This window comes from Cyrtonyx montezumae, unplaced genomic scaffold (genome assembly GCF_038088225.1).
Source record: "Cyrtonyx montezumae isolate F1298 unplaced genomic scaffold, pur_monq_1.0 scaffold_1, whole genome shotgun sequence".
Lineage (NCBI taxonomy): Eukaryota > Metazoa > Chordata > Aves > Galliformes > Odontophoridae > Cyrtonyx > Cyrtonyx montezumae.
This window is the reverse complement of record NW_027071825.1, coordinates 22019348-22043773: the sequence shown is the minus strand read 5'-3', so window position 1 is coordinate 22043773 and position 24426 is coordinate 22019348. Positions and strand designations below refer to the sequence as shown.

General features: G+C 40.4%; 2 protein-coding genes across 2 annotated transcripts in view; one reads left to right on the top strand and one right to left on the bottom strand.

Annotated features, from left to right (window-relative positions):
• LOC136053172 (P-selectin-like) overlaps window positions 1-24426 on the bottom strand; it is a 170835-nt gene that overhangs the window by 44699 nt on the left and 101710 nt on the right. The window lies entirely within an intron of this gene.
• Window positions 13430-22670, top strand: RGS18 (regulator of G protein signaling 18). Its single transcript, XM_065744354.1, has 5 exons — window positions 13430-13785; window positions 14461-14562; window positions 17448-17509; window positions 19521-19687; window positions 21754-22670. The coding sequence occupies exons 1-5, from the start codon at window positions 13667-13669 to the stop codon at window positions 22009-22011; spliced, it is 708 nt and encodes a 235-aa protein (XP_065600426.1). The 5' UTR covers window positions 13430-13666; the 3' UTR covers window positions 22012-22670.

Genomic DNA, 24426 nt, shown 5'->3' with positions numbered 1-24426 from the left:
GCAGCAGCATGAAAGGTTTGCAACAGAAACAAGAAAAAGGGAACTGACTGCATGGGAGGAATAGCAGAGATCAAAGGGAAAAAAGACCTCCAAGTACAGACAGGAGAACAGCAAGGACCTTGGTGGCCCAGTGTTGCTGAAGAAATGAAATGGAAAGGGTTCAGGAGGTACAAAAATCAAGGCTTGTCAGCTTGAAGCTATAATAGTATCCTTCTGGCTACAAATAACACTGGCTAGACACTTCAGATCTAAGAACTGTTTAGTCCAGTAGATGCAGGGTAGATGACCTCTAGGTGCTGTAGAAAGCTATAGCCCCATTGCCATCCTACAATCTGCTCATACAGTTTAACTGCAGTCAAGAAATTCTTAGTTATTTAGAAACACTCCCAAACTGCTCTGAGACCTTACTGTTTTTTTTCTGTCTGAAGTATTATTCATGCTAGTGGGGGTTCATTCATGCTGGTTAATACCAGATGTTTGCTAATATCACTAGACATTTCTCACTATGTGTAGAAATATTTGCACAATAAATTTCAATGAGAGTTCTTCTGGGAGGAGATGATGATAGTGGGGCTTTTTAGTTGAGGCTTTTTTTTTTTAAACCCTCATCAGCAAGCTGATTTTACATATACACAATCCCTCTCTTACAGATTTCTTTCACCCAGACTTTCCCATGCTCATGAGCACCACACTGTGAGAGTCCAAGGGGCCTGGATGAGATCAGCCACATGCAAAGCATAAATCACTAGTTGTTAAGGTGTGGTTCTTCGCCTCAGAAACACACCGACTTGCTTCTAGGCTGCAGCCCACCATCTGGGTTTTTCTGCTTAGGATATGTCTTTTTTTGGTGGCCTGTCAGGAAAAGCAATGGCAAGCTCATTACCATCCTTTCAGCAGAATGTAGGATCTTCTGCTGATGAGTTATCTGTGATCTTATCAAGCAGGGCACAGGCCTTTTGGGTCTGCCATAAACACATCCTCCAGTTTTATCAGGAATAGCACCCCAGGAACTGGGACCTAGGACAGCAGATCTTCATTATCACTACTGGCCATTCTTTCAAAAGTCATTCACTTACTTCTCTCAGTGTTTACACACATTTCCATTCAGGCTTCACTTCAGCCTTCATATTTCTGCCACAAATCTCGTGCACTTTTTGTGTGGGATAATCAATATGTTCTGCCTTACTCACGCATTCAGCAGGAGGTTGCAAGATGGGTATTGCTCTTCAAGAAGGCTGCAGGCTAACTGGAGAGAGTCCAGATCATAGATCTACAAGGAAAGATGGAAGAATAAGAATTTGTTCCATTTAGATGTGAGCAAACCAAAGGGACAAGGGTTAACGAGACATGAAGTACCTAACTATCACATCCATAAAAGGCTGCAGTTGCAAAGATAAAGATGATAAGCCGTTCACCATGTCCATGCTGGCTAGGACAAGAAATATTTGTCCTGAACTAGACAGTAGACAAGATTTTCTATCTGTAAGATCATGAAGTACTGGTCTGGATCTCGAGTTACAACTCGAGCTTGTAACAACCATGTAGAAAATCTCCTACTACAAATACTCTTCATTTCTTTCTGTCTTGGTGAGGCTCCGGGCGAGGAAGCTCTCTGCACTTCCTCACCTAAAGGGTTATCAGGAGATAATAAAACAGAAGTCTAAAGTCCAGCTTCTACGCTCACATTTAGGTTTTGGTTAAATGTTGTATGCACAAGGCCTCCTGCTCCTAACAATCCTGCCTGGCTGTCACAGTGACAAACACCTGGCTGCTCCTGGATAGCAGGAACTCACTGGGTCTGAGCAACTTGTCCTCAGCTTGCTGTTCCATTCATACCAAGTTTTGCTGTTGCTTTGCCACTGCAGTAAGGCAGGCTTGCCTGCATTTTCAAACCCAGTTGGGAACTCTGTACAGCTCTTCAGTGCCAAAACCTCTCTGTGCAAGCCATGCTGGCCCAGAGACATTGGGGAAACTCTAGATATGATTTTCCATTCATGAAGAAGACTTGGTCTCTAACACTTAATATCTGCTTCCCCCCCCCCATACACTTTTTATTACTGCTGTTATTATTTTTAGAGCTAAATATATTTCCAGGCATGCAGTACCCACTGGGAAATAGAATCTGATTTTCTGGCTGGAGAAAATAGCACATAGTGACCAGTCCCAAGGGAAAGAATGAAATCAGTGTTTCTAAGTTTCCAGTTAATTGTGTTTACTGAAGAATACATAACATTAGAATGCCTTGAGCCTTGGCCAGGTTTGCAAAAGTAAATAAAGACAATTCCAGTCTAACATTAGAAAACTGACCCTTGAATTATTTCTGAGCTCATTTCTTCCATCAGCTAGAGCAAATTCTGATGCTTATGATGTTAAATAAGGAGCATCAGATCCATACCTTGTTTTTTCAGCAAATGAACACATTCAGCTGCTATAGCTGGAAGGCAACTCTCCTCCTGTATGCCACGAGACAGAAGAACAGATCCTTCCTCCTCAAATATCATCTTCTCTGGAGAAATCTGCTGCACAGTATGCTGTGTCAGGGAGTGTGTACTCTCAACTAAGAGGCACTATCCCACAAAGCCTGAGCAGGGCAGGCAGCCCAGAGAGCTACTGACAGTCTATATGGAGCCCTAGGGATGCAGCAAGGCAAAGGACATCCAGAAAGGCCTGTCAGAAGCAGCAAGAGATGGATTTAAAGACAAACCTACGTACAAGAGAGCTCAGGAGAAGAGTGAGGCCCATGGCTGAAGTTTTAACACAGCTCCTGGCCCATGGGCAGGTGTGGGCAGGTGAGGCTGATTGGTGCAATGTTAGAGTGCTGCCTGCTCCAGAGAGGAGGACAGACATCAGGTGCTGCCAGTTCTCTGATCCTTTCCCAGCCTTATCTCTTTGCTTTCTGCCTGGCCATATGGTATCAGCTGGGGACCTGATTTCTCTGTGCTCTCCAAACACATCTTGCAAATGGCTCGCAGGAATCCTAATACAGCCATTTCTGCCCGGTAGAGTCAGTCCCATTAACTAGCAGCTCTCTCTTCAGTGTCTAATGATTCAAACCACAAAGCTATTTGTCATGGCTACATCTTCTTTCCCAGGGAGTAAAAGTCGATTAGTGTTCTCAGTTTGGCTCAGAAAGAGCTCTGGCTCTCCCTTGTTTCTTCATGCTACCAGGAAACCATCTACAATAATGACTTGTTTGGATGCCTAGTGCTCTGTTAAAAATTTCATTTCTGTGTATCAAACACCTTAAGCGGAAGGGACATTGGATGTTCTTAGCTTCATCCCTACTCAGCAATGGATCTACACATTTGCTTAAATTTCATTAAGGTTAATCAAATGTGCTTTTGAACCAGAATCAGAGAGGAAAGGCTCGAGAGAGGCACACAGAACGCGTAAACAGAATGTGTACACCTTGGTTTCCTTTAGCAATGGCTGTCAGTCATATGCTGGTAATGGCTCTTATTTCTCAGCAGGACTACCAGGCAATAACCAAAGTTCTTTTGCCTGTACAATTTGACACTGATTTTATTTTGATATTGCCTCTACCCAAAAGACAAAATTCCATTTGTCTTTAAGGCTCTTGTCACCTGCATTTCTCTGGGGGCACCCCACACTGAATCTGTTAGCAGTCCTTCTCAGAAGGAATGGCCCCTCCTGGCAGTTTGTGCTGTATCAGCTGTTTCAAATGGCCCACAGAGCAACTCCTGGCCTGAGGCTCACCTGTGAGCAGAGATGTGAGCTGGCCTTTGATTTGCACTGAATGCTTTCTGATACCTCACCATGTAAGCTGCGTGCAGTGCCAGGCCCCTAGTGCTCCAATGAGTGTGCTCTCCAGCATCCACTGCTCATGACTGTGTAGGACTTGTCTTGGGAAGTCAACATGGGAGGCACAATGCAGCCTGAGTCAGTTTTTGTGAAAACAGCCACTATTTAGATGGGACTGAACACGTGCACACTGAACTGTTTGTGAGAGATTTGCTCATCTCTGATTCAGCTGAGGAAGTTGACTGCAAAGCTCACCCAGCCTGGCTTCAGGCCCAGCTCACACAATTAGAAAAGTATTAGCTGAACTTACTAGGAAAATCAACATTAAGCAGATAGAAGCTGGTGCAGTTGTTAAAGACAGTGTAGTGTTTTTCCCTGGCAGAAACCCAGACTAATGGAGGGCTTCCAGCATCCAGAGCAGCTTCCAAATGAGGGCTTAATTGGCCTCAAAAGCCACTCATATAATTACAAATACTTGTAATGAAACATGAAAAATACAAGAGCTCAGGACTGTGACTTAGTGGGAAGAAATGGTCTCAACTGCCTTGGGAAATAAATCAAAGCTCTTTCACCTTTTCCCTTCCACTGAGCCAGCTCCTCTCTGTCCTGCAGACTGCACTCTGCTGCTAGTTCACAGGGCAGTGCTGAGGCCACCGTGCTGCTACCTGAAATCAGGTAGACAAGGCAAACCTTGTGCTTTCCCCTGGCAGCTGGGGACACTTTCTCACTCTGGGCGCAGTTGCTTGTTGGATATTGGGAGGACACTAGTGGGTTTAGACTGCCCACTGCTGGTATGCTGCAAAACACCTGCTTTGGTGAACGTTTCCTATTTCGATTCTGCCCATCTTCAGCTAAGTGACTCTCCACGATCTCTGTTTGACAAGAAGAACAGAACACAGAAGTCTCTGCGTAGCTGTGCCCTGAAACATGCATCTCTGCCACTTGCTCAGCTAAAGCAGCAGCTGTAGCACCTGACCCTGGCAAAGACAGGTACTTTCCTCCAGCCCTCATACCAAGGATCTACAGTTCCCAGTACGGCCTGATGAGGAATCAAGGGTACGATTCCCTAAGTTTCTATGCTGAATTGAGACAAGGATCAATGAGGTTTGAGCCATCTGTTGCTCTGCAAGTTTCTGGCTCACTGGAGACAACTCAATGGCTTGTTTGTGCTGGGGAAGTCTCTCAGCCCCTGCAGTGAGTTCAAAATCACAGTCACTGAGGCTGCAAGGGAGCCAGGGCCCATCTAGCTCAACACTTAGACAAAGCAAGGATAGCTTTGACATTTTCTGTGCACCCTTTCTATGAAGCAGTCAACATCAAGTCCCACTGAAAGGAAATTTCAACCAAGTATGCTAGGGAAGGCCTCGAAGGTTGTTAACTTTGATCAGAAGGGATTCCTTGCCACAGATCCCAGCAAGAGAGCTGTACCAGCACCACATCCAGCCTCATCTAATTGGCTAGTTAGACCACTCAAAGCTTTGCAAGGCCACAGCATTATTGCTCATTCTTTCAATATCAGATCAAATGACACCAGGTCCCTTCACCTTGTGCTTTTTAACAGTGCCGGTCATTTAGGAGACAGAAGCCATGCATGTCTGTCACCCATGCCTCTGTTCCCAGATCTCACAGCTGCTAAGGCAGGGAGAAAACCAATCAGGATTAAAATCTCCATTCCCTCCTAAGGAAAATGAAGGTATGGCACAGGGACTGCCAACTCAGCAAGGAGGCAACAGCCAGCTGGGTGCCTGCTGTGGGGCACACACCTGTGTCTTGAAGTCTAACTTCTCTAGAGGCACCTTGACCTTCTGGCCTTGACTGGTCTCTGATGCTGAGCTCTGTTGTGTGCACATATGCCCAAAACATTTTCCATACAAACCCACTGAGTCCCTCCTGGTAGGGATGAGAAGTAATAAATTCCCATTCTCTCCAAGAAACTCACTTTGGCTGGACTTTATTCAGCCTCCCGCTATCTCTGTGGCATTCAGCTGCAATTAAACATACTGGAGGCTGAGCCTCAGTCACTGGGGGACCATTTGTTTTGTATGACTCATGTCTGTCAGCAACTTGATCAAAGAGAGTCCTGCGTGAGCCAGATTGCATCAGGATATACATACCACAGGACAGTTTCATGGCTATCACGTGCAGCCTTACAGTGCACCAACTGGCCTGCTGAAGCAGGTAATATTCTAGTAAAGAGGGGAGCATCCTATCCCACCCAGGAAGGTGGTGGTTAATGCAAACTACAGCTTCCCCAGTACAATCCGCACACAGCCAGTCCCAAAGCCATGAGGTTTTCCTTGATTGCACTGAGTTTTATATCATTTTACAGCTTCAAGTGCTAAAATGTGATCAGCTCATTATTAGCAAAAGCAAGACCTGGTGCAACCTTAACTGCCCCAACGTGATGATAAGCAGGAGGTTCAGATAAGGAAGTCACCTGAAAATAGGTGTGTTTTGCAAGAGCCTGAGGGACTTTAGAGAGGCTCACCTGTGTGCAAGAGCTTTTCCTCCACTTGCTGCAGGCTCAAGCCTGGTGTTTTACTTTGAAGTGCCTGCCCTGGCTCTGCCAGGGACTGGGCTAGGGCCCTTTGCTTTCAGCTCTGTTCAGATAACCATCACTAAATGAATACAACACAGTGACCACAGAGGCGGAGAAGTGACACATGTTTCTTCAGCAGCCATGAAAGGACCCCAGCTCAAAGCCCATCTGTTTTTGCAGCTGAGATTACACAGGTTCCTGCACGCACTCAGTTACCAGAAAATGACCCCAGGTACAAACATCAGGAGCAGTCTGTGTGCTTTGCCACGTCTGCACTGTCCTGCCATGAGAGCAGCAGAAACAGAAAACAAACAGCATGCGTGCTCTCAATGCAAGCAGGGATTTTTATTGATGGGGTTGTCACTGGAAGATAGTGACCAGAAGAGCTGTGCATTATCAGAAGCAAAATGTGCAGGCTGAGCAGGTGTTAGGGAGGAGCATTCTGTCAATTCTCAGCAGGGACAGAAGGTTTCTGTAGCACTGATGTCTTTTCCTGAGGTCTGAGCATGGCTATAACATCAGGGAACACGTGTGCGAGAGGGAATCCTGCATGCAAAGAAATACCAGGAGATGGAGTCTTGAGAGCCATCAAATGGGGCAGAGCTATCCAGGCTGCCAGGCTCCAGGCTCCAACTGGGAGCTGGAGTGCCCAGCACAGCTGTCATGTTCTGTTCAATCAGTAGAAGGGACTGCTCGGTTCTGTCTGAACCAAATATGGCATTTGTACTCCTGCCCATAAAATAATGGGGTGGCTTTGGGGCTCTCCCCATCCCTGGGCCTGCTGCCCTCCTTTCACAACCTTTCATGGAAATGAAGCAGCTCCTCTCATTGGAATACTCACTCGGCCAAATATTTACCAGAAATCAGACTAAATAATTCAGTATTTTAATTCAGTCTATTGAGGACTGCTCTGTATTTCTGCTGTCAAAACAAAAACCCTCTGATGGGATGTGTCAGGCAACAGACCAGAATAAAAGGAAGGAATGCGCCTGCCTCAGAGGGGTGCACACAAGGGTGCTTGGTCTTGACCGAAACTACTGTTACCCACGTAGGGCTGTTGGCGTCTGTTTTCAGGAGCAAAAAGGACTTGGCAGAGTTGTTCCAACAGAGGGAGCACGGGGGCAGCTGTGGCTGTTCACTGCCTGCCCCTTCCCTGAAGGGCATCGCTGGCACTGAGCCCCTACAGCTCTTCCCACCTTTCTTTGGGGGATTGAGGCATAATCTGGTAATCAAAAAGCAAAGATGCTAAGTTTAAAAAATCAAGTCTTACTCGGAGACAGTCTATGAAGTTACGAGGTGAAATGCACACGTGGATCCAGTAAAGCAGTCTGCAAATCTTTGCCACAAATTACAAGAATAGTGTGGATGAAAATGAATGGAAATTATTTCATAAATGCCACAAAGGCGAGCTCTAGACTTAAACAATTTCCATCCTCAGACAATTTGGGCCAATTTGCAACTGATACAGTATTTCTATTAGATCTGCTGGCTTCAGAAATGGCAGAATTCTTAAATAGGTTTACCAAATTGACAGGATAAACTGGCAAACAATCACCTGTTTTTCCTCAACAGAGGGACTGGAATAGCTTGCTTCCTGGTGTGCATACTGAAAGTACCACATTTCCCCCATTTTGAGGAAGCATTTTTTGCTGTCTTTGCAAAACTTACTTCTGCCTACAGTTGCTAGCTGTTTTTTTTTTCTGGATGTGGCAGGGGAACTCAGACAAGACAAAGACAGGACCAGCAGGCAGGACCAGATGGGGATCGGGTTTAGGAATTAATGTTGAAAGAATAAAATGGCATGTTCAACGTTCAGAAAAGTTATGGACTGTGTCGTAACAAAATGGTAATAACGAAGCACATCCTGATGTGGGCTAAAAGCTAGACAGTGCCCAGGTGGTAAGGTCGTTTGTCATGAACAGGACGGCAAGGATGGAAATAGGGAATCCATAAAGTACATACAGCTGCTAGAGTAGAAGGTGAAGAGTTGTTGCTCATATCCACAACATACCAAAACGTCTCAGGTTTTACCCAAAATGACTGTCTCCAGTCCCACACAGCAAGTTCATCAGACAAAATCCACAACATAGGAAATAAAACTGAACCAACTTACATTTTAGAACAAAGCCTTTCTTGGTCCTCAAATAACAGTTCCCCAGTCATTCTGAAGATTTGATACCCATGGAAACTTGACCTGGAATTAAGTTCTATCTAATTGCAGTGGTGAATTTCCTTTGGGTAATTACTGAGGAGAAAAATCAAAGTAAATGGTAGCTTTAAAATCTTCAAATGCTGCTTTTTTAGAGAGAGAGATTTTAGAGCTCATTTTATATATTTATAAAAGTATGTTTTATAATAGTCTATGATGACTGACAGATGTATTTTTTCTTTTTTCTTTTTTTTGGCATTACTTTTTTACTGTTCTGATGAGAAATTCATTATACTACTTCTTAATCCCTAGCACCATCAGTTAAATCAGGACATCAGAACAGTGCACGTTTGGAAAGAAGAAACAATTTGTACTGCAAAAATCTTAGCTGTGCTTTAAAAAAAGCAAAATTCTGTCTGTATCAGTGTGGACTGATGCTGAGAGAGGGCTAATACATGAGGGAGCCCACAATGCAGCACTGCAACCGTCAAGGGAGGCTTTACAATTAGACATCCTTCTCATTGCATCCTGAATACCTAAGGTATGACCATCAGAATCCATTCTGACTGCTGTCCCAGCCCTGTGGCAGCTGCTCTTCCTTGTGAAGAACATGAAATGCTCCTCTCAGCCTTGCTAGTTCTGTGCTATGGACAGTGCCTGCCCTAGTAGTTCCACCTGTGCTGCAGGCACCCTGGAGATATCCCCAAATCATCTGAGTGGGGAAGCAGTGAGATTTAGATTGGATATAAGGAAGGTTTTTCCAGTAAGGGCGGTGAGGCACTGGCACAGCTGCCCAGATAGCTGTGAGTTCCCCATCCCTGCAGGTAGCCAAGGTCAGGCTGAACGGGCTCTGGGCAATGATGGAGCTGTGTGTGTCCCTGTTTGTTGCAGGGAGTGGGACCAGATGGCCTTTAAGGGTTCCTTCCAACTCTAACCATTCCATGACTTTATGTCTAACCAGAAAATGCTCAGCACATTACGTGCCATCGCTTGCACTGCTAGTACGGGCTGACAAAATCTTTCCCTTGAAAAACAAGAAGGTTGTCACGTGGAGAATCCATCTGGATTTCTGCAAGTAACGCCTAACTCCGGTCAGATATTTTGGGCAGGATTTAGAGTACATTCCTGCCTTCAGCACTTCCTGTGGATGCACACCAGGGAAAAAAACAAACAAAAAAAAAACCAACACATTTTAAAATGTGTAAGAGTGTCCAAGGTAAGCACTTCCGGAAGCAGGGCATTAAAACGCGATTGCCTAATGAGCACTGATGTCACTGCAATACACTTGTGGAAAGCTAGTGGTAAACACGGAGCGGTTGGGCTGGGAAGCCGGCATCCTGCAGATTAACTGTGACAGTGATGTATGCGCCATGTAAATAGAACTAATCAGAGGTGCAGGCCGTATAGCCACGGGGCAGGCAGGAAATGAATGCTGCTGAGGACTTTGCAGACTCACTTTCTTATTTTGACCTTTCAAAAGAAGAAATAATAAATTTAGTTCAGCGCAGATGCGAACATTTTTGACAGCAGAAGTTGCACTGTAACGACAGAGATTCCCAAGCCGGCACCGAGTTTGATGTTTCATTGCAGATGCCTTACAGAACTCTTTGGAGACTCCTGTCTGACAGAGCACACGTGCAAAGCATTCTGTTTGTGTTTTCAGTGATGCATATCTACAGCAATGCAGTTTTGTTTCCTTCCTTTTATACAGCAGCAACAAAAGGTTTTGAAATGCGAACTATGTGGAGATAGAATGGTTCTCCTCCACTGACTGGAAGTATCTCACATGCCATATTCCTCCACTGTGATGAATCTTTTAAGCTACCAATAAAGATGTTCACAGAAGTAGCAGATTGCAAGCTCCTCTACTTGAGGCTTACAATAAAGTTCTTTGCCTCTGGTATTGGTTCATGAAGCTTTTTGTTTGTTTTTTAATCTGAAGATAAATAAAACAGCAATACATTGGATTGTATTATTATTAAATTTTAGTTCCAATTATGGTTTCCAATAATAGGTAGGCCATAAATATTGATGAGTGATAAATGTTGAGGTGTTTCAGAGGAGTAGCAGAATTAGTTTTTGAATATTAATTAATCCAAAAGACATAATTTTCATTTTCCATTCTTTCAATACCATAGCAATAAGGAGAAATATGTAAGCATGTTTTTACAGCCCATGGTCTACAGTGAAGATTCTTGCCATGCTTACCCTTTACAGGAGACCGTTGTTTTTTTTCTTGGCATAGGGGTGGGTATCAGTTCCCTTCAGCAGAAAATAAACATAACCCCACAGAAGGCATACAGCTGGAGGAAGGGGATTGAGTAAGAACAATGGCAGAGCCTGGTTTTGGAGAAGTCTGAGCAGCAGTGGAACATGAGCACAATTGTGAAGGTGGGAAGGTTTGCACGTACCAGGCCAGCAATAAAATGTGTTTGAAGAAAGACGGGGGAGAGACACTTTGAAAGCTCTTCTGTTGTGTTCTAGCTCCCAGTGCTGAGCTGAGCTTGTTTTCAGCTGAACTGAAATTCTGAATTATTCACCTTTATAAAAAAATACTATATATCCAATGTATAATACAAAGTCCTTATAGCGAATGCTATCAGTCAGTATTTCTCTCACATAGAGCAGTTCTCAGTTCTTCCTAACTCAAGCATGACTTTATCATCAGCTGAGCTGGATCCCTACCAAACCCTAACAGCAGTCTGTGCAGAGACCTTTCAGCTGAGGAACAGGCCCAAATAGATCAGTGTTTCCCATCTTGCACTTTGTGATCTATTCAATTTTGCTGTTTGTGTCAAGTAAAGGTACTTTTGGAAATACATATTCTATTCAATTATCTGTGAAAGGTTTGCAAATATATTTCAAAGGTCAGACAGATGGTTGCCAATTAAGACATCAGTCCTCATCCTGAATTTCTTCAGAGCTTTCTAGGGCTGTAGTCATGTCATCAACACAATATTCTGGGTCTGTTTTTTCTGGCTCAAAATAATGTCCTCGCGTTTCTAGCTCGTCATCTTGCAGTATATAAACCAGCCCAGAAGCATTTACAGGGTCATTAATACCGTTGCTATAACAACTGCAGCCTGCAGTGCAAAACAGAAATGCTTATTAGCACCAGCACTATCACTGACAAAACACAGGCTGTCTTTAATGTAATTTGGCCACTTCAGGGACAGAGTTTATTATTATCTCTTTTAATGGGGGGGGAGGGGGGGGGGAAAGTGAGACTAAGATTGCTTGCAACGATTCTGTATTTTCTTTCAAAATTTCCAAATGAATTGTCAGGAGATGCGCATCACAATGCTGTGTTTGGACTGATCCCATCATCGCACTATGGTACAGTCATATTTCAAGAAACATGGTTTGATTTGGGGTCATGTAAGAGTGGTCTGGATAAGGCTTTCAAGTATACACCAATAAATCAGTGCTTAGACAGCATTACACAGCTGTAAAAGCCAGAACAACAACAACAAAAAAAAGATTTCAAGTGACTATCTCTGTTTCAGAAAAGTGAAAAAAAAAATAACACATTCTGTATTTATTCTTTACTTATTAGTAAAAGGCAGAATATATTATTAAAGACAGCTGTGGTTAAAGAGTTCTCAATAAGCAGGATATGATACATAAGCCTACTCTGAAACTGAAAATGTAGTTTAAAACCATAACCCTTCTTCTCAAAGGTGCTCAGGCTGCAAAAAGCAGTTTTCCACTGCATATTTTCCATTCAGTCTGATTTTAAAACATGTGTCACACAAATATTACAGAGTACTTTTTCCCTGTTCCTTTTTTTAAAGAAACAAAACCTGTATATGCATACATATAGAGAGAGAGTTTACATTTCAGGAATTTGGATTCCCACAGGAAGGTTTTTAAAATTCTTTGGACTCTGGGTACTCTCCCTTCTCCTCAGCCCTGCAACCACAGGGGAGGGGCCATGGTAGGACCAGAACTTAGCAGCATCAGTGAGCGCACAGAACTGACCAACACTGTGGGAAGGGGATGAGGTTATGCCTTTTCCTTCAGGCCAGGTATCTTATCTGAGTTATCTAAATGAGTCACTGACATTAAAAAGAGGAAGACTCCATGAACTACAGTATCACAGCTATAGCAAGGAGACTTTCTCTGGTATCATCATGCTAGTTGTTCTTTTCCTTTCATTTTCTTTCTCTTTTCATCATTTCATTCCTTTTTCTTTTCATCATGCTAGTTGTTCTTATTCAACTAACAGGTTTCTTTGGTAGATTTACTATTCCTGTGACATCTCCGACACAAATTGTACTAGAATGAGACATTTGATTGAAAAGGAGCTTGTACGTTAAGCTAATCCTTGACAATTAGCCTAAGGAATTAGTACATTTAGTTTATGCAAGCTGAAGTAAGAAATTTTTCGTTATTCACTGTCAAAATGAAAAGAAAACGCTTTTTGTATGTGAGAAAGAATTTTTATCCAGGCTGAGTGACTGTAAGAGAAAATAAAACCACAGATACAGAAGAGAGATGAGAATATGTAGGTGGACAAGCTTGATATTAGAAGAGTTCACCACTTCCAAAAAGTGGTGCAAAAATCAAAATTTCTCCTTACAAAAATATTTAAACAACTGCAGCTTCACCAGGCTCTTGCAGAACAGCCTCAGAAATATTGAGTTTCCAGTTAGGATGCTGTAGGTAGAACTAATTTTGTGTTCAGCATATGGCATCTGAGACTGTAGAAGGCAATTTAAGGTCAGTTGGAAGCTCTTCCAAGAGCTTAATGATTACGTTACCAATTTTGTAATACAAAATGATTCTCATTAAAGTTCATTTTAGAGGAGCTATATGCACTTCTCACTCATTTTGGGGGGAAGACGATGGCATCATCCTTATTATTCTAGAATGTGGAGTTCCACAAGCACAAACCCAGGAGTCTCTCTGCTAAAAGTTGCATTTGTCCGTATGAGCAACGGCCATTTTGTGAAGTTGTAATCTCACTTCCTTAAATGACGACTGTAAAAACAGAACTCTACTTAAAGTCCTGTGTGCCTGCAGCCGCAGTGACAGCTAAGGTGGCGAATCTCCTTCTTCTCACTACCTGATCTGGAAACTGTTCAACAGCCAATTGGGGGAACCCAGCCTGAGACAGCATGAACACGCCTTGCTGAGCACACCACTCATACAGATGAAACTGCTGTCAGGAAGTTAAAGCAGCATTCTGTAAAACTGGAAAGCTTTTTCAGAAGATGGAGAACCCACTTCTTTTGTTCCCTCAACTGAACGTATCTGCTTCAAAGGATAAATCCTATTACAAAGTCATGAAACCAGCAGTTAAAGAAGAGCCAAATAAAGCAAGCAAGCCCGGGTAAGTTTTAAGGTCATGCTGACACTCTGAGTGTTGTTTATGCAGAGGATTCTTCTAACATAGCTTATGGGTGTGAATTTAGAGCACAGACCTTTCTAGTTTTGACCGATGTATATGAAAGCTCATGAACTGCAAGCCTGGGAATTGCAGACATAATATTCATTCATCAAGGAAACAGTTTTTAAGTACAAGAAACAAATAAATAATAAACTAAGTGAATAAGAAAAAGAGGTTTCACAAAGTTCTGAAAAATGCTTTTCAAACCATTAATATGTTCTGGCAAATATTCTTTGTAAAGACTTCAAGTATGAGGAAGCACTACTTCCTTTTTTGATAGCAGAAAATTAAAAGTAGAAGATGCTGAGCTGTTTCATGCATTCACGAAGTGTGCTCATGTTCCCTAATATGAAATTTCACCCTTCTTCTTCAAAATAAGTACTGAAAACAAAAAGATTCCCACTTCTATTTGCTAGTGCTTCGTGTGCGATTCATGTTAACGCCTGAAGAAGAAATTCATTAATGTGAATAATATACATAGGAGAAGAAACAGAAATATTAGTGTAAGTGAACATTTGTGGATCTGTGGTGCAAAGGCAGAGATATTAGTCAAAGAAAATGCCTGGAAAAAAACCATTTAACAAAGTTGATTTAAAAGATTCTTGAACTATGTTGTAGAGCAAAGCAGAAGAGAAACAGACTGAGCCTTCTCCTGCAGAAATCTGAATTACACGAAGCTGAACATCTCAGTAAACCAACAAACTTGACAAAAGCATCGAGGTAGGTATTATAAAAGAGAGAGAAATGATGGGGATTCCTTCTTGGAAGTGTCAGTGTGACTCAGAACATTTCCTGCATACATGTGTATGCATTCAGACTTGGCAGAGAGTGATACTTTGAAAATGTATTTCATTTAAAGTTGGCTATCTAACTCAAGCATACAAATAGTATAGAATTATCTGGCATGGAACAAGGGAACTCACCTCTAGTGTTTTCACACCATTAAGTGCAGTGTTGCCTACATATGCACATATATGAAAACCTTTACTCATGCCTACAGTGTTTTTCTTAGTCCACTGGTTATACCAAGCAAGCATTGACTCAGAAACGGAGCTGAAAGATTACTGTTTAGAAGGAAATCATCTAGCTTCTGGGATGACAGATTTTCCAAAGAATTCTGGGATGTATGTCGAATACTGAATGCATAGTGCCTTGATAATTGCAGTAACTGACTGTCTGGTCTCCAAAATTCAAATACTGATTTTTAAACACTGCTGTAATATTGTGAAACTACTTCCCATAAAGATGGAGGTTATTATTTTTCTTAAATTCTGTAAGAACTTAGTTCTTGACATCACTAGATTACCAGAATCTCAGCGACACATGAAGAATTACATTTGTAGGTCTTGACTGAAAAAAACTGAAGAACTACTGCAACTCCAAAGCCTAAAAAATTAATTGTTCCTTTCTTTCCACCACAGAAGACTTCAGAGATTCCCATCTCATTTTTAAGTCTTGTTAATGTTGTTTAAGCTACTACTGTTTTGGGGGCCAAGCTGTATTGCTTTGACCAGTATGCTTCCTTACACATGTAAATACTATGACCATCCAAATGATAGCATGTACTCATGATCTGGAAGACTTTGGTCTCCATGGTCCCAGGGGAGGATTTCATTGCTTTTTTTCCCCTCTCTTTTTTTTAACTGTGCTCTTGTGCTTGATTCCATGGTTCTACAGTTCACGTAAAAATAGAAGACCTTGAAGGCATGAACAAAGGTAATGGAGTGTTACAAACCACTTCTTTCAGTTCCTCAGTTCCAGACACATAGAACTGTGCTAAGCCTGAAACTAAAATGAGAAAGCACAGTCTCTGTGCCACCTGTAGGCAGACAATACCTTTCCAATGCTCATTCTTATATGGGTGGCTGATTACCGCTGGGTATTTCCTACCCAGGTTCTGGTTTCTGTTACTGCAGCACTCTTTGGAGTACCTACGTCTTAGGGATCTGTGAAGCTACTTCCTTTCTAAAAGAAAATGAAGAAATCACACAGAGTTTCGAAAGACAGCAAAGATCCTCTCCAGCATTCTATGCAGTATTGGACTGTGTATGTGCTCTGAAGCTGTCAGGGTTTATCTTTCACCATTACCAAATTCATTTCTGTGGCTGTAGCAACCCATTATTCCCAGATGTACAAGCACATACAGTTCAGAGAACTGCACTCTTTGTACTTCCCATAATTAAAAAGCTCTGTAAGGGAGCGAGGTCTCGCTTTCCCTGACACCAGAATTCCCCTGCTTTATTGGCCTATGTTCATTTTTCATATTTCAGTTCTCCAATATTTATATGCCTCGAGAACTGTTTGTCTCTCCCTAGCTAAGAATTTCATTCCTACAAGCAAGGACTTCAGCTAGGAGATTCATGACACCTGTAAAAGTATAAAATAAAAATCCTCCTTTTACTTTTTATACAAAACCAAGAGCACTACTAGCTTAAATTCCCTCTCATAGTCATTGGAATTTCCCTTAGTCTAAAATTCATGTGACTACAGATTTTGCCAAGGGAATCCAAGCCATGTATATCAGGCAGCAGAAAAAACTTGAGCCTGGGGCAGGGAAGAGGCATCATTTCCCAGTGTTAAATCCATAACAAGTTCTTCTGGTTTTCAACTCCACTATCAACTAACCCCAGACAAACTGCTTATATGAGGACATTGTTACTTTCAGCATAAAACGCTATGTCATGGAAAAGAAATGGTTTTAAATATTTATATACATTCTTCACGTTCAGGCTTAGAACTAAGGCAAAGTCCTGGCATGATAAAGTTAATGCCAGCCGTGTGCCAATTCCTGTTTACCAAAACCAATGTATTGTCCTGGTGTGTGTGTGCAGGGATAATCTATATAGCACAAAAAGAAAGAGGTTCCTGAAAGTTTTATTTGAAAGAATAAAATAAGGCAATTAATTATCTGTATGGTTCTTTAAGACAGGATATTTGAAATAACTGAGAAATACTTGTGACTTGTCCCAGCTGATGAAGAATATGTGGAGTTTTATAAATTGAGTGCAGTGTCTCAGAATAACTTGACATTTGAAAATGTTAGTGGTAAACAAACCAGACTATATGTGCTCATACCCTAGAAAACTATCACCTAAACCATACCACTACAACTTTGTCTTCAGCGTACTGAACTTCCTGTACTTAATTACAAATAGGCTGTGGTAATGCAGCCTCAGAACCACATCTCTGCAAGAGTATTTTTTAAGACTAACTAGGTGACAGACCTGCTTCCTGTGTGAGTTTTGCCATACTGCACCGTTTCTTTTTTCCTCTGCTTGCTCAAAGAAGTACGAGATAAACATTATTAGGAAAATCTCTGCTTTGATCTTTTATTTTTTTAAGGACTATAGATGGATGGATGGATGGATAGATGGATGGATGGATGGATGGATGGATAGATAGATAGATAGATAGATAGAGGCAATTCTTTGGGAAAAAGTCAGAAAAAATTATACTCCATACCTCTGAAGTCTGTAATAGAGCTTCTTATCAACCACTTTGTGAGACAATTCAGAGCAATAATAGCAATTGATAGCACATCAAAATAGCTTGATGAACACATTGTATGCACAGTTCAACAAAACTGTGTTTTGTTTCTTAAACAGTGTGTCTCCTGAAGAAGCAATGAAATGGGGTGAATCTTTTGATAAACTGCTTTCCCAGAAAGGTTAGTACTTTTCTTTTTCTCTTCCTGAAGACTATACTGGTGGAAAATTGATGGAAAATTACAAAACACTGTTGTGCACTTAAATAGATCTGTCAGTTACCTAAATTAGGTATGCTGGGTCATTTATAGCAGCATATGTTTCTGCTCTGCTCATGTGCTCAGGCTACAGCACACTGTCAACTACTGAAAGTAGTTGAAAATAACTTCTAAGTCTGGTATTTTATTGGACAAAGTGATAGGAAGCAAAGAGTTCCTGCAATAACCAGTAAAAGGCATCCAAAAGTAATCAAATTGTTCTGCAATGAATAAAATGTTTTTCTGCCGTGTGAATTCTAATCAGGCTCTTGGAAAAATTCATTGTAATAGCGGCATGCTAATCAATTATTTAGAACATTACTCACTCACATAAGAAGAAGAATATCTTATCCTTTCTAGACTACGTTTTTCAAGACTGTCAAAAAGAAGAGCTATGTTCTGATGAGCTAACTGTTCTATTACCATAAAAATCCTGAATGGCAGTCTTAAAAAATGGTTGGAAATCTGCCTGCAGTCTCATCCATCATTTGGCTTCTGTCTAGTATTGCACTGTTCCTGTCCAGTCCTATTATAAAGCAAGTATAATAAAGGCTGATTTTTTTTTGTATTATCATTATTATCAGTATTAGTAGTTCACCTTTCATGAAATGACAGTCTCTTTGTTCTTTAACATTTTATAGCAATTATTTTTCTTTGGGTATAGCTAGCCATGCATGGCATACATATAAAATTAAAATAAGCTTACAGTAGATGAGGACTTGAAGACAGAAAACGCCTCTCAATTTTTATCGAAGATAAAAAGAGCAAAAAAATTCTGAATTTGCATGGAAATCATACTGTGTCTTTGTACAGTTTCTGCAGTTTTCATTCTGAACTTAGTCACACAGCTTTCTGGCACTGGGACTTTGTATGAAGACCAGAACTTGAGTGAACTGATCATTATGGAAACATTGCTCTCAGTGAAATGTATTTATTTTCATAGAAAAGCAGAAGAAGTTCAGCAATATCATCCCTTCAGTGTTGACTGTTACATTGGAGCTAGATTATTTTAGTCTTCTGTTAACTTTGGGAAACAAAGAGACATTTAAATGGACTACAGAAGATCTAAGATGTTTGGAAATTATCAGTTCACATGCTTAGGAGCATCATTTCTGGTCCACATCCTTAGTACTCCCTTTCAGGCAGATAAATCCATCCAGAACTACAGTCTCAGTGGTTTTAAACTCCTGAGAAACAACAATCCATTCAGCACTGGGAGTATTAAGTGGTAGGTTTGTGGACATATAAAGTGTCCCAAGGCAACAATCATTTGTTTTACATATAATAAGAGCTATAGGAGGCAACATCTGACAAAGAACTGATTCTTCATGTTGGCTATGACAAGCATTTATTACATTACTTTCATTTGAACATTGTTAAAATATTCCTGACTGACAGACCAAAATCTTAAAAATGAAAATGCATTCAATGGACCTAAGAAAAGAATTTGTTGCTTTTGATGCAGTTTTTTTTTCTAAAACAGTTATAGGATCCAAGTTGGCCATTATTTGAAAGGGCCCACTAATAACATAAATATTGAATGCACATACATCATCCTCCTTCCATTCTAGAGTGATATGCATATTATTCAGATGCAGTGGGCTGGAGGATGGTCTGCTTATGAGCAGAGATTCTCATTGCATCTGGATTGACCTAATTCAGTCTGGTACTTAACAAATTCCATCACTTCCAGACACATACAGAAGGTTTGATTGCTTCCATTTATACCTTCTTAAGGTTGTGGTAATCAATAATAAGAATTCTGTCACGGGAGTTACAGCATGTGGTTATTTTAAAACCTTTATATAGTTTCAAATAATGATCTATGATGCAATGTAATTCAAAGGGAACACAACCCATTTTGTGATGTTGCTTAGACTGTCTGTTAAGAATATAAATATATATATTTTTCATAATTCAATATTCCCTTGAGCAGCTGGATTGGATGCCTTCACAAAGTTTCTGAAGACGGAGTTCAGTGAGGAGAACATCGAGTTCTGGATAGCTTGTGAGGATTATAAGAAAAGTAAAACTACAAATGAACTTTTCCCAAAAGCTAAGGCCATTTATGAAACATTCATACGCAAAGATGCTCCAAAAGAGGTACAGTAAAAATGTTCTTCAGTGTACACAGTGTTTTCCACAGCTGCATCTGATGAAATCTGCTTTTAAGAAGTGTGTGTCCAGAAACAGTAACAACCATTAATTGTGTTGTCACTGACTTAAGGAGACTGTATCTTATATGTCAAAGCTTTGGAAAGAAGCCTGGAAATAACAACTTAGTTTATTCATCTCCGGACTCCTTATAAAACCCACTCTAAGTATAGAGCTCTGTATTTGAATATTAGATCACAGGAATCAAAGATTCCTAGTGGTCTATAAAGCCAGGATATATGCATTTATATATATACCCATACGTAAATATACGCACACAGATTTCATTTAGTGAAAAATAGCAAAAATAAATGTTAATGCTGCCATGAGACATACCAGCTAGCATTTGCAAAGTATTATCTGTCTTCGTTTAATGCTGCCACCAGAAAAACAGAATTCTCCCATTCTCCTAAACTCCTAACTATTTCTCAAGTCATTACACAACTCAGAGTCAGGAGCTCTTATTTTAAATAAAAATAAATAATAGTTATAATGTTATAAGCAAAGATCTTTCATGACTGATATTCCCCCCCTCCTCCACACTGTGGCTGAGCATTCTTGCTACATTACTGACAACACACAGACAAAAACAAGTTCTTATGTCAATACTGATTAATGCTAAGGTCCTTCTTATTACTGTAGTGCTGCAAAAAGTCTTAATATTTACAATTTCTTCATATTGATGAAATGTGTTATGAAGGGATCGTATTGTAAATGAGCAAAGAGAATTTTTTTTTGCCTGCTCTGGGAAGGAGATGATGAACACTTACTGAAATCAAGCTCAGCCTCTTCAGTAGGTATTTTGGACTTCCATTTTCCTATAATTCTGTCAAGTATGAGCAGATCAAATATGTAACTTGCCAACACTCCCTTTCCCTTGTATTTTTTCTTTAGCTTGTCAGAATAGCAGAAGAAAAAACCCCAACTGCTACTTCCCTGTAACAAAGGTGAAAAAAGTGTAATTCTTTTTTTAAGAGAAGGATTACAAAATGGTGCAATCCCCACCCACAATTACCACACAGATTACATGTAAGGTGCAGCTCCACTTGTGACAGGATAGGTGGCTGACTTACCAGGTCCGCTTTCAAAACTTATAGCCCCTTTTACTTCTCCTGCAGCACATCAATGGGTGAACCTCATATAAAAAGAAAAACCTCTAATTTGGTCTAGTGGTTGGCAACCATGATCGTGGCAGGGTGTTGGAACTAGATGATCTTTAAGGTTCCTTCCAACTCAAGCCATTCTATGATTCTCTAATCATCTGAGCTGGAACTTATCATTACTAAGTGATCTATGAGCAATTATAGGAGGACACTGAGCCCTGATACTGTCAGCTCTTGAGACAGACAAACAAAAGGTTGAGCATGAGGAAAGCTGGGGAGGGAACATGGTATGGAAGTCATACTTTGACCAAGAGTAACGTAGTGATTTCTGTGTGAAATCTTTCCTGGAAGAATGCACCAGTGCATGGAATAAATCATTTTGATATGTTTTCCACATCTCTAAAGTCTCCAGAAATCCAATGAAATTATTTAAATATTTTAATTATGCAAATTTTCTCACCCTCCTGCCATCAAAATCCTACACAGGATCTAGAAATGTTGAATATGCACTGGTGTATTCTAATGAGACAAAGTTCTACACGCATGCTAAATGAGAAAGGAGGGAGTTCGGCCTTAGGCTGGTGATGCAAAACGTGGTGTCAGCAACTATTCCAAGACTGCTGTTAGCAAGTTGCTTTTACTCAGACACTACCACACCAAACTCTATTGGTTTTATTTTAACTGATATTTTATCAGTTCTTCAGTGTACCAGTCACACATCTGTGCAGACTTTCTGGCAGCCATAACTGAAAGGAAACATATTAATTCTGTGGCATTAAAGTTGAGTTATATAAGGAATTCGAAGTCCTTTTTATTAGAAAATACTTAATCAATGTACAATTTCATTGCTATGGACAGCAAAATAATTGTGTTTATGCACATTGACTAAATACTCTTTTCCTCATTCTCCAGGTGAATTTGGACTTTAAAACCAAAGAAGTTACAAGTCAGAATATTGAACAGCCCGTGATTACCACCTTTGATGCAGCACAAAACACAGTCCACAGGCTGATGGAGCAAGACAGCTATCCACGCTTCCTAAGATCTGATCTTTATTTGAATTTGGTTAAGGGAAGAAATCCAGGTCGTCCCACTCTTAGGAGGCGATCACGGTCGTTTACTGTCAATGATTTCCAGGGCGTGAGACCAGACTATACCATTTGGCAATAGGGAACTCAGCCCTTGTGAATTCTAGCTACTTACTGCAAGCAAATTGTACATGCGTTATAAATTACAAATCCTTAGATAGTGTAAATAAGTGACAAGCAAAGTTGCATGCACTCATACCAGTTCTGTAGCCAGTGAGTAATCTCATTTATTGTAGATGACCAGGCAACATACTGATGAGGCATGTCATGTGAAGCTTTCATAATTTTTAAACTCAAGCAAGAGCTGTTATCATATTAGAAAAAATAATCCGAGTTTCCAACATAAAAATGTTGTTTAAAATGCTGTTTGATAACATCCATCTTGTATTCTGAGCCTGTATTTTAAGACAGTTTCATCACAGATTTATATAGCTAGCCTTTGCACATGATTTTGTTTTTGCAGTATTTCCTACACTAAGCACCGAACATTTGTGGTATTTTCTCATACTGCAAGACACGTGGGAACATTAGTTAGGTGAAATGTAAAAATTATATGGATTTTAACTACAGCTACTGCATAATTAAAATTTAGCTATTGCATAATTCAAGAGGATGATAAGAACGCCTATTTAATTTTTATAGGGATATATTTTATACCTTTTTCTTATTATGTATGTCTTCTAACTGTATTTAAACTGTGCTGTATAAATCAGCTTTGCTATCAAATATTTGTATTCTCTCTCTTTTTTTTTTTTTCTTCCCCAACCTAATGAGCAGCAGTCAAGGACCAAGAAAGCCACTTTAACACAAAATGTGTCATTAAATATCTGGTCATGTGAATGCATATGTCTGTCTAGAAGGAAGTGTCCTTTCCCCCCGTGCCAAGCTAGGTACGAAGCCAATTAAACAACAGAATCAACTCTTGCTCTCAGTATGTAGTTCTGTGGCCTAAAGCTGACTATCCATTACTGCACCCAAAATATTCCTTTGTGTGCTCACCTCCATAAATAGCACCCTCTCAAATGCCACACTTGGTACTGATAGTTCCCTTGAGAGATAACAGTGGATCTTTTAACAACACGAGCATCCAGATTCTCAGTTGGTGATCATGTTACCTCATACCTTCTGAGAATCTTGATGTTTGCTCTTGCCATGGATGAATTAAATGTAAAGGAATGCATGTACTTACAACTATTCCAAAACCCAGAGAAATGAAAAATACAGTGCTTTGAGTAAGACATTTCCTTCTTAGCAAAAAAACCCAGGCAGTTAGTCAAAAGTGTCTGTAGTGATAAAATGTCAGCAGGCGCCTTTATTTCCTTTCACAGAAACATGGAAAATTTTGCTTATCACCAGGGAGGCCTTCCTCACAGCTATCATTCTGTAGTACTGACAGTGCTAGTCCCTTGCATGAGTTGTGTAATTACAACAAAACAAATACGCTATTCTTGGTAGCTCTTTATGAACATTTGTTTTTCAGAGATAATTACGAACCATGATTCGCAGCAGACTGAGGCCATGGGAACTACTGTAAGAAGAAAGTCAAGATGAATTATGAGAAAGGAAGACAAAAGGCATAAAGATAAACTAAAAGGACATAATTGTTTTCTAGAGGAGACTCTTTTTTTGTGACAGAAAGACAAGTGCTGTACTATAATTCTGGAAGATGAACTAAACATAGGTTTAGTACAAGTCCATGACACTTCTCCATGCTTCAGAGAGACAGAATTGATCAGACTGAAGGCTAGCTCTGACCTCAGAACAGCACCAGAAATCATTGCTGGGCTTCTCTAAGTTTGGCAGAATCAATGTCACAATTATGTAAATCCTCTTGTTCAGCTGCCCTGGAGCAACTAATAGATATGAAGCCTACTGGGCATATATTTTTATTTGGAATTATGTTATGTAGCAGCTTTTTGGACTTGTGTGTGTTACTCCGTATTCAGTAATAGAGCTCAAAATACTTCTTACCAACTCTTTACCCTAGATAAACACTTCACTCTATTCCTTATGTACATGAAGACTCCAGATCCAATATATGAGGGAAATAATCTGCAAAATTCTGTAGTGCAAATGTTTGTTGCCAGTACTTTTTTTTTTTTTTTACCAATCTCTAATTAGATGCATTGAATTAACTAAATTATTATCTGCTGTTCTAAGTTAGCTTGAAGGAGATCAAAATACACACCTTTGCATCTTTTCTTTGTCTTTTGCAATTTGACACTGTGCAAATGACAACTTGATTCATGTTTATACTGACAAGAAACAAGAGGAATGAGTTCTAACATAATGAATCTCAGAGGGAAAGATTTCTTTCTACCACAACTGTAGGCAATTGATAATGTGGTTCTTAGAAGCTGTGGCATATACAGGCATGTAAGTGACTCATAAATAGCAGGTTATTTTTTCTCTCCTTTCTTTTTGTCCCCAGCTGCTCAGCTGCCTTAATTAACTTTGAATACAATTCCCTCTCCCTTCCAAATTATTTTCCATGCAT